Source organism: Podarcis muralis, chromosome 11 (assembly GCF_964188315.1).
Source record: "Podarcis muralis chromosome 11, rPodMur119.hap1.1, whole genome shotgun sequence".
Lineage (NCBI taxonomy): Eukaryota > Metazoa > Chordata > Lepidosauria > Squamata > Lacertidae > Podarcis > Podarcis muralis.
The window spans coordinates 47,846,257-47,861,961 of record NC_135665.1 but is presented as its reverse complement, the minus strand read 5'-3'; the positions used below and the strand labels follow the sequence as shown (position 1 = coordinate 47,861,961).

Genomic DNA, 15,705 nt, shown 5'->3' with positions numbered 1-15,705 from the left:
TCCCACGTGCACAAGCTGTTATTTATGTGTTGTTTTTACCTGTATGGGCCTATTGCCGTAATAAATAAATGGTACTATCATTGTCTACGCTGACTGCCAGCAGCTCTCCAGGGTTTCAAGCAGGGGTCACACTCCCAGCCCAAATTTGGAGATTGAACCTGAGGCCTTCTGCATGCAGATGTCCTGCCACTGAAATGTGGCCCTTCCTGCCGAACCCACATAACACTAGGAGGGTCTCGACGTCTTACCAAACATGCTAACAGAGTTAAAAGGGCAGCGTTTGAATATAAAAGATATGTAATCACTTGAAAGAAACAATTAGGCCTAGGATAAAAATGGAATTAAATTTATAAATAAGAAAATGTACGATAAGGAAAGTTATGTAAAATTATTAGGACTGTGATAGGGTCTTTTGAAACACTGAGATTGGAAACTGCTACATATAATTACTAAGAAACTCAGATGGAAGAGATTTGAGGAAGTCATATACTAGGTTTATGAAGATGGATGGTACTTAATTTTAATTAATTAAGTGGTAATAAGTTGTATGCACTTTTTTTCTTTTTCTTTTTCTTTCTTTTTCCTTTATTTTTTGTATGTCTTTATCATTGTTAATCTTTTCCTTTTTTTACTATGTTCATTTACTGAAAATAATAAATATTATTAGAAAAAAAATAATAAAAGGGCAGCGTTCGAAATTAGCCAGGCGCTAGGCTCATTTTGTGACTGGGGATTGTCAGGAGGGGAGAGTGCTTCGAGAAGCCTTGTCACCATGTATGGCTGCAGAGACTCGATAATAAGTTTGCCGCTGCTGGCACTGAGATCGCGGGAAAGGACATGCCTCGCCACCCAACTCCAGAGAAAACAAAGCAGGAAGGAACATTGTCGGCTCTGCCAGGGCTATCAAGATAATCTCTGGCCTGTCCGCTCATTCCATTCTAGATCTTCTGTTTCTTCTTTCTCCTCAGTTCCCAGCACAGATACTGGGCCAGCTGCCCCAGAATGCCAGCCATGGGAGAAAGCCCAAGAGGCAAAATGTGTGTGTAAGATGCCGTATGAATGTGGGTGAGTAGCCACAGGTATCTCATTTCTGTTAGAAAGCTAAACCTTCCAAGGGCATGAGCCCATGACAGATTAGAAAGCTTTGGAGAAATAAAGCGAGCTTTGCTAGCAATAAAATACCGTTTTCTCAGCCCTGTCCCACTTTAGTCCGTTTCATCTTTTTACCTGCCTTGATGGAGCTGTCGTTTGGTATTAGTAGAGATATAGCTTGGCTAAAAGAACAGAAAGGGGAAAGAGGGCTTTGGTTGTGTAAAATAGGGAGAGAAAAGGAGACAAAAACATATATTCTGGAGATTTGGAAGTGTGGCAGCGAGTTACCTTAGATCCTGCAGGGACCTTTTTCTAACAAAGGCAAGTGAGCATGTGAAATAAAAATGGATGGTTTTTATTTAGGGGGTGCTAGTCAGATAAGTAATAAATAATTTGATTCCCCTTTTCCGCTGAAGCGCTGGAGAATCCGTCCTGTGATATTGGGAATCTCTGTCAAGTAATGTGTGCCCAACCTGACATTCTTCTTTTAAGTTTATTCCTAAGGGCCCCTCCAGACTGCTGGGTCTATTTTTGTGTGTGGGTGTATTCTGCAACATGTCGTTGACGGGTCTATACTGAACTTTCCACACATCATTATTTTGCTGTGTGGACTGTAGAGAATTCTGGTTGATGGGAAGCATCTGGCTTTGTGGGTCACAAATTGTGCAGGCTCTCCCCATAAAGCAGGGATAGGTAACCTGTCACCTTTCAGTTTTTGTTGGGCTACAACTCCCCTCATGCTGGTTGGTGCAGACTTAGCACAGGGCCTTTCCAGTGGTGGTCCCCCAATTGTGAAATGCCCTCCCTATCGAGGTGTGCCTGTTTCCCCTTTTATCAACTTTCAGGAGGGATTTGAAAACATCCGTGTTTACTCAGGCATTTGGTGACTGAAGAATACTGTTCCTGCCAACCCTGGGATCATTGTTTTTAACCACAACTGCTTTTAGGGTGTTTTAACTTGTAGGTTTTTAATTCTTTTCTAACTGTTTTGAAATGTTTTTGCTTTGTTGGTTTTTAGAATGTGTTCCGTTTAGGAGGTATAAATTCAAAAAAATTCCCTCACCATTTGCTACTCTTGTTGGGGCTGATGGGAGTTGGTGTCAAACAACATCTTGGAAAGCTGCAGATTCCTGCTGTAAATTTCAGCCCCCTGTCAATAGTGTGATTTCCTGCTTTTCCTCCCAGCTCTTCCCTGGACATCTGTGCTACAGACCAAAGAACCAAGAGGAGCACATGGCTAACCATCTGCAAGCTACACGCATTGGAGTGCATGGGCAGGCAATATGCTTTGGTTAGCAAGGAAACCTGCAGGACTCCTGCTGCATCCACAAGACCTTGTGGCTCATGCCAGCTGTGGGAGACATGTCATGGTAAGAGGTTTCCCCAACATCCTTCTGCACCCAAATTCCCGACCAAATAATTCAATTTGTGGGTGCACTTGCTTCCCATCCCATCGCGGTACTTCTAAATGTGATTTACTGGGAATAGCATGGAACAAGCTTGGATTGAAGAAAAAAAAATGTGGTTGACCTTCTAGATTTAGTGCAGAGTTACCTTAGGGTTGGGACGCAGGTGGTGCTGTGGGTTAAACCACAGAGCCTAGGGCTTGCCGATCAGAAGGTCAGCGGTTCGAATCCCCATGACGGGGTGAGCCCCCGTTGCTCGGTCCCTGATCCTGCCAACCTAGCAGTTCGAAAGCACATCAAAGTGCAAGTAGATAAATAGGTATCGCTCCGGCGGGAAGGTAAACGGCGTTTCCGTGCGCTGCTCTGGTTTGCCAGAAGCACCTAAGTCATGCTGGCCACATGACCTGGAAGCTGTACGCCGGCTCCCTCGGCCAATAAAGCGAGATGAGCACCGCAACCCCAGAGGCGTCCATAACTGGACCTAATGGTCAGGGGTCCCTTTACCTTTACTATCTTAGGGTTACCCTCCCCAGATTTAGCTGGGGCATTTCCTCTGTTTCTGGCAGTGAGCTTCAGAACTATGGAGAAGGAAAATTATGATTTGTTACCACAGATGAGAGCAAAGGTTAGCATTAGGAGGAAGTTTACAATGGTGGTCTTCAAACTTACTTTTCTCATTGATTTGCTTGCTGAGGAATTCCAATACACCCGCACTGCAGGGTTCTAGGGAACATTCTTTGAACCAAACTACAAATTATGTTCACTTTAAAGAAGGGGGTGTTTTTCATTTAAAACCCAGTTGCCTGATTGGACCCTAGTATGTACAGGTAAGGGAGTTGTTGTTGTTGTTTTATTTGCATACTTCTCTATACCCGAACGTCTCAGGGTGGTTGACATGAAGGATCACATACATAAAATCAAAATACAAACAGCAACCCAATTAAAAAAAAAAAACCCTAAAAAGAGCCAGCATTTTAAAAAGAGTATAGGATGTAGATCAGGTCAGGCAAAGGCCTGGTTAAAAAGGAACGCTTTTGCCTGGTGCCTAAAGGTGTATAGTGAAGGCACCAGGCGATCTTCCCTGGGGAGAGCATTCCACAGACGGGGAGCCACTGCGGAGAAGGCCCGTTCTCTTGCTGCAGGCTCAGCATAGAAGGGGAGGGTGTTAAAGAATTATTTATTTTAAAATATTTCCAGGATGCTTTGATGAGTAAAACTTACCCAAGGCCGAACAACTTACTGAGCAGCAGATAAAATACAGCTTACAACAATTTTAACTCATGAGCTATTCCTGCAATCTGCTCCGATTGTATATTTTATCTTTATGAACGCTGTTTTTATTGGGTTATGTTATGTGAGCTGGTCTTTGACCGTGATAAATTATCTATCTATCTCAGTTTACAACAGTAATAAAATAGAATATGACACAAAACACCCACTGCACCCATGTAATTCATTGATGACTTCTTGTACCCCACATGAATTTCAGTCTAGATTGCTCCCTCTCCTACACACATACACTGGCAATTTGTGCAAAACCAAAACTTAACTGCAACCCTGCACTTCAAAGTCGGGGTGGCTCAGGGCTAGATCTGTCCTGGCAAGCTGCAGTGGCCTGCCAGCTTTGTTTGCTTATCATTTCAGGAGATAATGCACTGCATGATATTTGCAGAGTGATCTTTAAATCAGCACCTGGGGCGGACCAAAGTTATTGAGCTTTCTTTTTAAGGAAATCAAAGTTGCTCTGCCGCACTGAAAACTCCCATGCCGCCATACTGACCCCCGTGGTGCCCAACGCCCCCCCCAACACAGTGCAGAACTTATGAGTGGGCTGTGTGACTATGCCAGATTCTAGAGCCTGCGAAGTTGGCTTCTTTTGGTCTTCCTGTAGCTGCTTGTTAATCCAGGTCGTTCAGTGAATTACAGTCTCATTCACTATTGTTTATTTTTTCTCATTTGTGGCGGTTGTTTAGATCCAACCAACCAGTGCACATGCAAAGAAGCTGGACAATGCGGCAACACAGGAATAAGCATTTGCGTTGAAGTGGAAGGAAGGGTCGCGCAGCAGACCATGACTGAATGCGAGGCTGGGGTCCTCAAGTGCCAGGGGGAGAACATCACTGTTGTTAGCATAAGACCGTGCGATGTACAAAATCCCTAGTCTATGTTTGCTTATTGCACTAGGATAACCACTCGGTTTTCCAGTGTGTTATGCACTGTATTACATTACTGCTGCAACCTTTGGCCAAGTCTCTCTGGGCATATAACTCAGTTCTGTATACTTGTTGGTTTTTGTTGATTACATTTGTATATTATTGAGAATTCTTTTATTTTGTTTTATCTACCCTGCTTAGGAATCATTTGATTAAGCAGTTTATACGTTCTTCTAAATAAAAAAGTAAGGGGTCAGGAGAACGGTGGAATGAGGATTATTAAAACTAGCAAAATGGACATAACTTTGTAGGTGATATGGGAAGAGAAGGCTTGTTTATTTCAAGGACATATGGGGGGAGTGCATTCCCCGCCTCCAATGGCTGTCATAGAGGAGCAGCCCACCCAGTGTCAAACACAGGATGGATTTTATTCATACTTCAGATGTGTACTTAAGGATGGCACTGTACTTTTTCCTGTGGTGGTAAATGGCAGCTGTTCATTGGTATGGGAGAAAGTAAAGGAGGGCATATGAAGAAACTAGTGATGTGCTACTAAATTGTTCTCTGCACTTACTGACTCACCCATGGAAAACCAGGCCTCCCCTCTCTTCTTCTCTGGTTTCCTTTGGGAGGAAGGTTCAGATATAAATTTAATAAATGCCCAAGAATATCTCCATTGGCTCACAGTTAGCTCTGCTTCTTGACTATGCCAGATTCTAGAGCACTTGGACGTCAGCTGACCAATATGCCTGATCACACAGGTGGCAACTCCACCATTTAACTGGCTTATTTACTGAAAGGTTTACTGTCTTTTAAGAGAGTAAAGAGGGAGAAGTTGGGTGGGGAAACCAAGAAGAAAGAGAGTGAAAGAGGAAAACAAAGAAAGTTGGACATACAGGAGTTCCATGATTGAGATTACTAGAGGACCCTTCTGCTGCAAGCTGAAGCTTAGACTGGTTTTGAAGAAGTTGAAGATGACTGTGTTAGAGTACGGCAGTGCATTTTGCTTGGTAGGTCTTTAGCTGTCTCAAGCCAGCAATAACCCAGAACACTTATTTCATATTGTCTTAAAGCAAGCAGATGGACTGTACAGAGCCAGACTTTGTCAGCCATCCTGAAATACCAGTACTCAAAGATCATGACTTATCTTGTATTAATAAATAATGGTTGTTGTGTTTGTTTGTTTTTTAAAAAAGGCTGTGGTGTGATTCCTGTTCATAATCCCCTTGGAATTATTTTATCACTTGTTGTTTGCCACCCTGGGCTCCTTTGGGAGGAAAGGTGGGATATAAATTAACTTCCCAGAATGCCTTGGGGGTGATGCAACATGATGTAGCCTTACTCTTAAGAGAGTACAGTCGTACCTTGGATCTCAAATACCTTGGCTCCCGAATGATCAAAAATCAAAAGTGAGTGTTCCAGTTTGCGAATGATTCTCGGAAGCCAAACATCCGTCACAGCTTCCGACGGGCTGCAGGAGCCATGCTTTGGTTTCTGAATGTTTTGGAAGTTGAACGAACTTCCAGAACAAATTCCGTTTGACTTCCAAGGTACGACTGTAAAGGGAATGTGGCCTGTGGGAAGCAGCAGAGAGAGAGCATTGAGCTTAAAGGAAGAGAGAAAAACTTTAGCTACATCCTAAGTTTAAGTAAGGTAAATGGCAACTCCATCTCATATCCCTCAATATTTTTGGGGAGGGATTCATTTCATCACACACACCCATTCCACCTAATGAATGGTTGAAAAAGACAGTTCTGAAATCTTCATCAATGCTGTACTCTTAGGACATATGTAAAGCACTCCTTACTTCAGTGATTGTCATATATTGATACCAAAGTACTAACGTCCATTGATATTTATTCTGAATATACCATGCTACCGAAATATGTCTGTCCGTAAGGAGATGAGTTTTGATGTCTATTTTAAGGCAAGCACTTCCCAGGATGAAAGGATTCCACCCTCATCTTGGTGCACTTCATGGCCCCCAATGCACAGAGGGTGTATGTCCTCTTTGGACGCCCTCTTCTGGTCTGGATGCAGTAAAGGTGGCCCTCATCCTTTGGGCACTGGTTTGGAAGCAAGCAGGTACACCGTGATTCCGTCTCTGTGAATGGGAAATGGCTTAGGGTCAGCTGAGCATGATTTCTGTTTGCTTGTTCAGAGCAGGGGTGGATCACTTTCCATCTTTCCATCCCCCAGATGCTGTTGAAATACAAAAGACATCGTCCCCAACAAACATGGCTGATGGCCGGGGATGATGGGAGTTGTAGTTCAGCAGCATCTTTCAGGCCACAGGTTCTCCACCACCTGATCAAAGGTTTATGCAGTGCATCATCCTGTTTTCTACAGGATGCTTATAGGAAACCCACAAACAGGAGAGTTAAAAAAGCAACAGTCTTTTCTTGCTGTTGCTTAGTTATTGGTTTTACTTATATCTGCTTTTCCATCAAATGGTACTCAGAGTTGATGAGCCCATATGCTCCTCACTTCTCTCTATAGCATGTATAGAAACCGCCTTCTTGACTGCTGGACCTACTACTGGTTTCGTCTGCTCCATCCTCCAGAGCCTGTCTTTGCATACAGGGAGAAGTCCTAACTCACTGAGGGTTTGAGACCCATCAGCTAGCCTCACCTGGTTTAGCTGGCCAGTCAAAACCATTCCCGGGTTGTGACTGCTGTCACATGCTGACAGCTTCTAGGAGCCACAGGAGAGAGCTGAGTGCAGGTTGGGGACCAAAGATGGACAAATTACTCCAAGGAGCACAGTGTTCTCCATGAGAGGTAAAGGTAAAGGGACCCCTGACAGTTAAGTCCAGTTGCAAATGACTCTGGGGTTGCGGCTCTCATCTCGCTTTACAGGCCGAGGGAGCCAGCGTTTGTCCGCTCCGCAGACAGTTTTTCGGGTCATGTGGCCAGCATGACTAAGCTGCTTCTGGCGCAATGGAACACTGACAACAGAGCAGCACACGGAAACACCGTTTACCTTCCCGCTGGAGTGGTACCTATTAATCTACTTGCACTTTTTGGCATGTTTTCAAACTGCTAGGTTGGCAGGAGCTGGGACCAAGCAACGGGAACTCACCCCGTCGCAGGGATTTGAACCGCCGACCTTTTGATTGGCAAGCCCAAGGCTCAGTGGTACCCCACACACTACATAAAGTGTAAAAACTAGGGGATTACACCACGTCAAATATGATCTTCGAATTGATTATAACATAATAATGGAAATGGTGTCCGTAAGCTCCTTTTGCATGACAAGGCCTCCTTCCAAGCATATATCACACATTCATTTTGACACATTGAGGGCATTCAATTGCAGTGCCAGCAGTGGTGGTTAATTTAGGAATACCAGCTAAAATACACACCACCTATTTCCGGAATAAATCAGTTGCACCTCCATTAGCAGAATGTTTTTAATAGAATTCGGGATTTTGCCTTTGGGGCCATTCAGACACAATGCCCTCACTGCAATCTGACATGACAAGAGTACGCCAGCACAAGCTTCAGGGTCCTACACTCCCTCCCTCTTCTCGCTGCACATGGTGCAAAAATAACAACAATAGTAATAACAAAGTCTGACCATAGCTTGTGATAAACCGTAGTTTGCTTTTGCATCCAAACCTGTTATATTCTTTGACAACAATCCTCCATCTGACTCAGAGGCAGACTCAGAAGAAGGTGAGGCAATCACTCCACCCTGCTCCCAGATCATCCAATGTCAGATTATCAGGCTTTAACAGACCCTTCCAGGCCAGAGTACAGCCCTCCAATTCTATATTATTATTATTATTATTATTATTATTATTATTATTATTATTAGGATTTATATACCACCCTATACCCGGGGGTCTCTTAGCACCTCCTTACCACCTCCATGCCATAGAAGTCAGAATAGGGCAACTGCTCTTTAAATGAAAATATGGTTCCTCAGAAGGGGCAGGGCAAATAGGAAGTTAAGGCCAGCCAGCCTTCATAAGAACTCACTAAGGTGTTGGGGCAATAACTCTCTGAGTGAGTACTCCCTGTGAGCTCTCCAGGGTGCTGACAAGCTACCTTTTTGCCCTGGTTGGAACATGGTAGCTCCCTTTGCTTTGCAATGGCCTTGCTTTTGGGGATGTGACCTCTGTCGTATCAGTAAGTGCCTGGTGTTCACCTGACCTCCGCTAGGACCCTAAACTGGGAGAAGGAGAGAGAAAAATCCAGCAGAAATGGTTTGTTTGGCTACAAACCAGGACTGCAAACTATGAGTACAGGCAAAACAGCAAACTCCTATCTGCTGCATAATATGGCTGTATCAGACATTAGTCTTACTCAGACAAGACTCACTGAAGGTCAACTAATTTCAACTAAGTTGTCAATTAATTTCAGTGGGTCTACTCTGAGCAGGGCTGGCCCACAACATTTTGGAACCTCAGGAAGACCCCATAATGGCTCCTCTTCCCGTCCAGGGAAGAAGGGTCGAAGGAAGATCTATATCAAGAACAGGGGGGTTGGGAAGAAAGATTGACATTGGGATTGGCTGCCCCAGTGAATCTTGCCACCTGAAGCAGTTGCCTCACCTTGCCTTATGGGTAGGCCGGCCCTGACTCTGACTACGGCTCAGTTGGATACAGCCCCATAACTAGAGCTTTCTAATATGTGTCTACATTTGAAAGAGGCAGCACTGTGTCTGCTCACTCTCCTAATGCAAAATCATTAGCACTAGCTGCTTTAAATCAGGTGTCACCTCCCTTGTCAAAATTTTGAACCACCACTTGTAAATAATATATAATGTTTTGTTTTTCTAATCTCTTCTGATGCAACTGGAAGTTGCTTCCATCAATGAAACAGTCTAATGACAGTACTGAGACCAAGCCCTTCTACCTAGGGTTGCCTTGCCCTGTAGCAGTCAGATTGTAGCTGCAGAGGGGATATTATTTCTCTGCTTCCAATCACTATATGTTATTTTCATAAAGAAAAATAGTTCTCATCCAAATTGGAAGGATGAGCGAGTGCGGTTTTGCTTCAGGTGTGAAAGCGTCTAGAGTGGTTTCTGCTTCTGCTTTTGGCTAAAAGGAAGATGATCGTCTTGGGGGAGGGGGGAAAAGGGAGAATTTAACTAGACAAACCATCTTTTTCCTGGCAGAAAACTTCTTCATGTGTTCTCAGCCAAGGCAATTTACGAGAAAACCCACAATTGTTATCACCCTGTTGCACAGTGAACAAGAAGTTGCATAACAAACATTGACACGAGGTTTCGTTTTTGCAGAGATCTACTAACCAAAAAGGCATTTTCTTGCAGCCACTTTCCCCCTGAAATACATGTTCTCTCCCCCCCCCTCTCATTTAAGAATATGATTTTGAAATGTCTTGGAAATGAAACAGCATGACCCTCTCCACATTTTTTTCCTACTCAGTAATAAGCCCTCTAGATTTCAGTGACCTCTCAGGAAGTATGTGGAGGAGTGCAGAGGCATTAGCAAAATTATTTCAATAGTTGTAGGTTGATCGCCCACTAGCAAACGGACAAATCAAAAGGCAGGTGACTTTTGGACCAAGCTCGACAAGGTGAGAGCACTTTTAAATGCCCAAGTGACAGCAGTGGCTAGAGGAGGTTAATCTCTTACCACCTCCAGGTTAGATTAATGTGCTTTGCAAGGGGATCCATTGAAGACGGTAATAATAATACCTTTATTGTCAATGTACAACCTGTGTACAGTGAAATTAACTGAGCCTCCCCCACAACACAAACACTCAATCTCATTGCACTCTGTGTGCTTGTCACACAACACACCAACCCCGAAAGTCAGTTGCACTATATTATATTCCGTTCAGCAGCCTAACAGCCCACGGATAGAAACTGTTTTTTAGCCTGTTGGTACAACTGATTATACTTCTATATCTCCTGCCCGAGGGTAGAAGATTAAAGAGGTGCTAGCCGGGGTGTGAACTGTCCCTGAAAATTTTTCTTGCTCTCCTAAGGCAACGATCCCTTACAATGTCATCTAGCGGGCTCAGGGGACAGCCCATGATGTCATGTGCTGTGTTCACCACCCTCTGTAAAGACTTTCTGTCTGTGGCTGTCAAGCCAACGTATCACACTGTGATACAATATGAGAGAACACTTTCTATTGTGGTCCGGTAGAAAGGTGGTGCTGTGGTCTAAACCACTGAGCCTAGGGATTGCCAATCGAAAGGTCACAGTTCGAATCCCGACAACAGGGTGAGCTCCCTTTGCTCTGTCCCAGCTCCTGCCAACTTAGCAGTTCAAAAGCACATCCAACTGCAAGTAGATAAATAGGTACCGCTGCAGCGGGAAGGTAAACGGTGTTTCTGTGTGCTGCTCTGGTTTGCCAGATGCGGCTTAGACATGCTGACACAGAAGCTGTATGCCGGCTCCCTCGGCTAGTAAAGCAAGATGAGCGCCGCAACCCCAGAGTCGTACGTGACTGGACCTAACGGTCAGGGGTCCCTTTACCTTTTTAGAAGGAGGTCATCAATTGTTGTTTAACATTGTTCTTTCGCAAGACCCTGAGAAAATGGAGTCTCTGTTGGGCCTTCCTAACCAAGTGATGCTTTTCCAAGTGATGTTTTCATTAAGGTAAACTTCCAGGAATTTAAAGGAAGAGAGCCATATGGGGACGCATAGTCCCATATGGGGATTAATATATCCCATATCAAATGGCAGAGAGGCAAGGAGTGGGCCTGCAGCAATTAGTCCCACCCTGACATCACGTTCTCCTTCCTGGATTCTCAAGTTTACTGCACAAACGTCTGCAGGGAGTAGGCTTCACATGTGTAGTTGCCTAACCAGAGGCAACCTCAGATTCTACAACTCTAATTGTTCATTTTCCAAACTCACGGTTTGCAATCCTGGATTGTGGACAAACCACAGTTTGTAAGAATTGGATGCAAAGGCAAACTTTAAGTTGCAAGCTAATTTGACCAAACAGCAACAGGAAAATTAGTGATATTGTGATAATCAATTAATAAAATTAATTGTTACTATATGTGTGCTTGTGTTGCACACACACACACACACACACACACACACACACACACACACTGTGATTGCTTGGATTTATATTCTGACCAGTCATGGATTTACGTATAAGCTAAACAAGCTATAGCTCAGGGCATCACTCTCTTGGCTGCCCCCCCCCCAAAAAAAAATTAAAGGAAAAAACACCTGGACATACTTTTCCAAAATATAAGATAAAAAACAAACAAACAAAAAAAACCTACATACAGCAACAGTGTTTTGTGTTGTGTAGGCTCCTATTTGTTATGTGCAAATGACTTTAGATACCTATTAGGTCCATAAATTACACAAAAAACAGTGACAATTTGTTGTTGACAAAGGACAGCTGGACATATAAAGGGCCTCATTACCTTCAGTAGCTTAAGGCCACATCAAACCTAAATCCAGCCCTGATTCTGATGATAGAAGCATGCATCTATAGTGTTTCATAATTTATGTATTAGCTGAAATTGTATATTTTCTCTTAACACTTAACTGTCTCTTTTCAACATGCCTTTCAATTTACGTTTAAAAAGTTCATCCTTCCAGGTCAACAAACTTACCTGAACATGTTTCCCAATCATAACACACATCATATCCACAAGGTTCTTTCTTTGTGCTGTTTGATGAAAAGCTTGCCCTCTCGATGGCCCAGTTCAAAGGCGTGTCATCGCGGCAGGGTCCAGAATGGAGGAAATGGAACTGTTCGGAGCCATTGCACCTTTCAACCAGATACTGGCAGCTCGGTTTTGTAAGGGCTTGTTCAGATGCCCCATCCAGCACACAGATCTCTTCAGAGTAGAGACTGTCAAGAGATAAGGGTGAGGACTGGGAGACAATATGGTCCCACCGTTCGTTGCTTGCTTTTCTGAGGTGGCCTTTTAACAGTCTAATGCATCCCCAGAACACCTGAGCTTCCTTTGCTGCTTTAAAAAAATTACATTGAAAAGAGCAGTACACAGGCTTTTCACAGCTATTCCAGAGTTCAAGAGATGCCAAGGACTTTGCTGCTTCGTATCTGCGCTTGTGTTGGGCTCCAATTTATGCCCTTAATCTATTATTAGGATGAAACTAAGTAATCATTACTCTTGACAGGTCCATTCATCTGACACATCTCACAATTACACAATAATTATTGTATTTTTATATTTTGTTGGCAGCTGCCCAGAGTGGCTGGGGAAACTCAGACAGATGGGTGGGGTATAAAATAATAATAATAATAATAATAATAATAATAATAATAATAATAATAATAATATCCTACTGGATAGAAATGCATCTCCCTTCACAACCATCTAGTTCTCCATAAAGTCCTTATTTAAGCATGAGATTGCAGGTATTGGGAATTTCAGAGTCCTCCAGAAAGTTGATGTGCAATTATGCCTGCATAGATCACAGAGCTCCAGGCTCCCCCGCCTCCTGTTCCACTTGTTATGATCTTATCTTTAACATCAGCTTATGGCCACCATAAGGAGGAGTCAGGACTTTGAAGGGAATCATTAAAATATTTATTTATTTTATTTATTATATTTGTATACTGCCCTTTATCCATAGATCTCAGGGCGGTTCACAGCATTTGAAATACAGTGTGTGTGTGTGTGTGTGTGTGTGTGTGTGTGTGTGTGTGTGTATGCTGGTGGCTTACCCTGGGCAGACCCTTTTGAACAATGGCATCAACACTTTAACAGAGGTCGCCAATGTGGTGATCACGTACCCACAAGTGCCCACCGTGGCCTTCCCTGATGCCCGCAGGGTCCTCTCTCCATATTGAAATTAGATCTGAAATAATTAGTCTATTGTAGCCAAGAGAACAGGTAGCAGTGTGTGTGCTTGGTTGCAGTTTTGCAGCCTATGAAAGTTTCACAGGTTTGCAATGCACCCACAGGCCCCAAAAGGTAAAAGGTTGACAACCTCTTCTTTAGAACAACAGCATCAACACATTTACCCTGTTTCTTTTGGCATTTTGACATCAGGTTGTTGTTTCAGAGAGCTTTGAGACCTCCCAGAATCTGAGATGGTTTTCCTCCTGGCTGTTTTTCTTTGTGAAGCATCTTCTGCCAAATTGCTTTGCCGCTTTTCTTTTTCTTGCTGTTGGTTTTACCTGATTGCTGCTGTCTAATTTGATTAGGTCCAGTTGATTAATTTTTTAAAATACTATTAAGCTTTGGTTATGGTGTGTGTGTTTGTTTGTTTATTTAGGGCAATGCAAAATTTGCTGGACCCAAAAGGTAGGATATGAATGTATTAACAAATAAATATGGGTGCACAAAGGATGGAGGGAAGACAAGGACACCCCTATTCTTATCACCAAATAACTTTGGTGCAGATCATAATCTGTGAGGCAAAATGCACAACATCAGACGTGTATTATGTAGTCCACCAGAAGCTCAACAACCCTCCTGTTTTTGCTGTCCTGCAACTACAGGAAGATTGCTGAGCAACCGCCAGGCCACAAGACCAGGCTTATGGTCAGAATTAACTTCATCAGGCTTACTTACTCACAGTCCTCCTCAGCAGATATACAAACGCACTGAGACTCCACCTCTTTTTGTCCAAGTGGACAATTCCCTCTTGAATTCATCTGCCCATCTGAAGAAAAAGAATTAAGCAAGCATCACATATTGGCAGTTCACAGCTACAGGCTTTACGGTGGACTGCCAAGTAGGTGAGCAAAGTTTCATTATCCTAGCTAGTCTGGAAGAAGAACAGAAGTTAGGGATGTCAACAAAGACCACCATATACAACCCCCTCCCAACACAGCTATTTTTAGATGATGTTTTTCATCTCCATTTAGAACAGGCCTGGACAACCCACAGCCCACCAACCTATTGAAGGTTTGACAGCCCATCAGGTCCCAGCTGGATAGCAAGCCAGACTGAATGAGCCCTGAGTGGGACACCATATCCTGGCTGGTAGACTGTGTTTGATTTATCACCTCACAATTTGTGGATGCTTGATTCAGAGCCAGTGGTTGTCCCCTGCTAAGCCTTCAGCACAGGGTGAGGAAAATACAGTAAATGGTGAATACATAAGAAGCCTAATGTCATGAGTGCAGAGACTGGCGTTGGTAGAGACTTACCTTCCTTGCAAGTAAGTGATGTCAAAATAGGAGGTGTCCATGATAGATCAGCCCCACAAGTGTACTTCTTTTGGCCAGTAACAACACTGCCACCTGGGCAACTCAGGTGGATGATGTCCCCAATCTGGTACTGGAATTTAAATGGGGTGATTCTGATATCAACGGAGATGGGTGGTCTGGAGCAAGTCGACACTGGAGTTTAAGAGATAAATTTGAATGTCTGAATAAATAAGTTGATCTTTGGATGACGGGAGGTAAGAAACATCTCACTTCCTGAAAATGTAATGGGAGAACTGGGATAAATGTTGCACCCAATGCTGTTAAGTGTGTGTGTGTGTGTGTGTGTGTGTGTGGAATAGACTTCTGCCTACACAACGGGACTTCACATTCCTCTGTGCCCAAAAATCTGCTCTGCAGTGGGGGGGGGGCAGCCTCTGGATCAGATTTTGGGTGTGCATGAGAGGCTGCAGGTGGTGGAGAGGAGGAATGTGAAAACACATTGTCTGAGTCCGCTTCCACAATGTTGGATTCTGCCCATAGATGATAAGGAGCTTCACTTCTATTCTTTACACCACAGACAGGGAATCTGTGGTCCTATAGATATTGGTGGCCTGTGATTCCCTTCACATCTGCCCATTGGCCATGCTGGCTGGGGCAGATGGGAGTTGTGGAGTCCCAAAGAACATCTGGAAAGCCACGGGTTCCCCATCCCCACTTTCCATCCAAGCTATTCTGCTGCTTCTTACATTGGCACTCGACCGTGTGTTGATTCCATGTTTTGTCCGGCAGGCACCTGAGGAACTGGTACCCAACAAGGTTATAGCCACTCAGGCAGACGACTTCTGCTTCTTCTCCAATGGAATAGTGTGTTTTCTCATTCTGCAATCAGGGTAAGAACAAGTCATGAAGTGGGTGATTCACTGGCTAAATGACAAAAACTAGATGACCCTGAGGTCTAGTGTTGGGGGAGAGAGG

At 43.8% G+C, this 15,705-nt stretch overlaps 2 protein-coding genes across 2 annotated transcripts in view; one reads left to right on the top strand and one right to left on the bottom strand.

Annotated features, from left to right (window-relative positions):
* C7 (complement C7) overlaps nucleotides 1-5,323 on the top strand; it is a 33,848-nt gene extending 28,525 nt beyond the window's left edge. Inside the window, exons 16-18 of the mRNA XM_077936406.1 lie at nucleotides 969-1,065; nucleotides 2,278-2,462; nucleotides 4,472-5,323. Coding sequence (XP_077792532.1) covers nucleotides 969-1,065; nucleotides 2,278-2,462; nucleotides 4,472-4,659 — 470 coding nt within the window. The 3' untranslated portion in view covers nucleotides 4,660-5,323. The remainder of the gene's footprint in view (nucleotides 1-968; nucleotides 1,066-2,277; nucleotides 2,463-4,471) is intronic.
* Nucleotides 5,324-6,491: 1,168 nt separating this feature from the next.
* The window catches only part of LOC114606727 (complement component C6-like), a 29,860-nt gene continuing 20,646 nt past the window's right edge, over nucleotides 6,492-15,705 (bottom strand). Inside the window, exons 14-18 of the mRNA XM_028749241.2 lie at nucleotides 15,477-15,609; nucleotides 14,731-14,922; nucleotides 14,150-14,240; nucleotides 12,215-12,456; nucleotides 6,492-6,755 (exon numbers count right to left, since the gene is read on the bottom strand). Coding sequence (XP_028605074.2) covers nucleotides 6,574-6,755; nucleotides 12,215-12,456; nucleotides 14,150-14,240; nucleotides 14,731-14,922; nucleotides 15,477-15,609 — 840 coding nt within the window. The 3' untranslated portion in view covers nucleotides 6,492-6,573. The remainder of the gene's footprint in view (nucleotides 6,756-12,214; nucleotides 12,457-14,149; nucleotides 14,241-14,730; nucleotides 14,923-15,476; nucleotides 15,610-15,705) is intronic.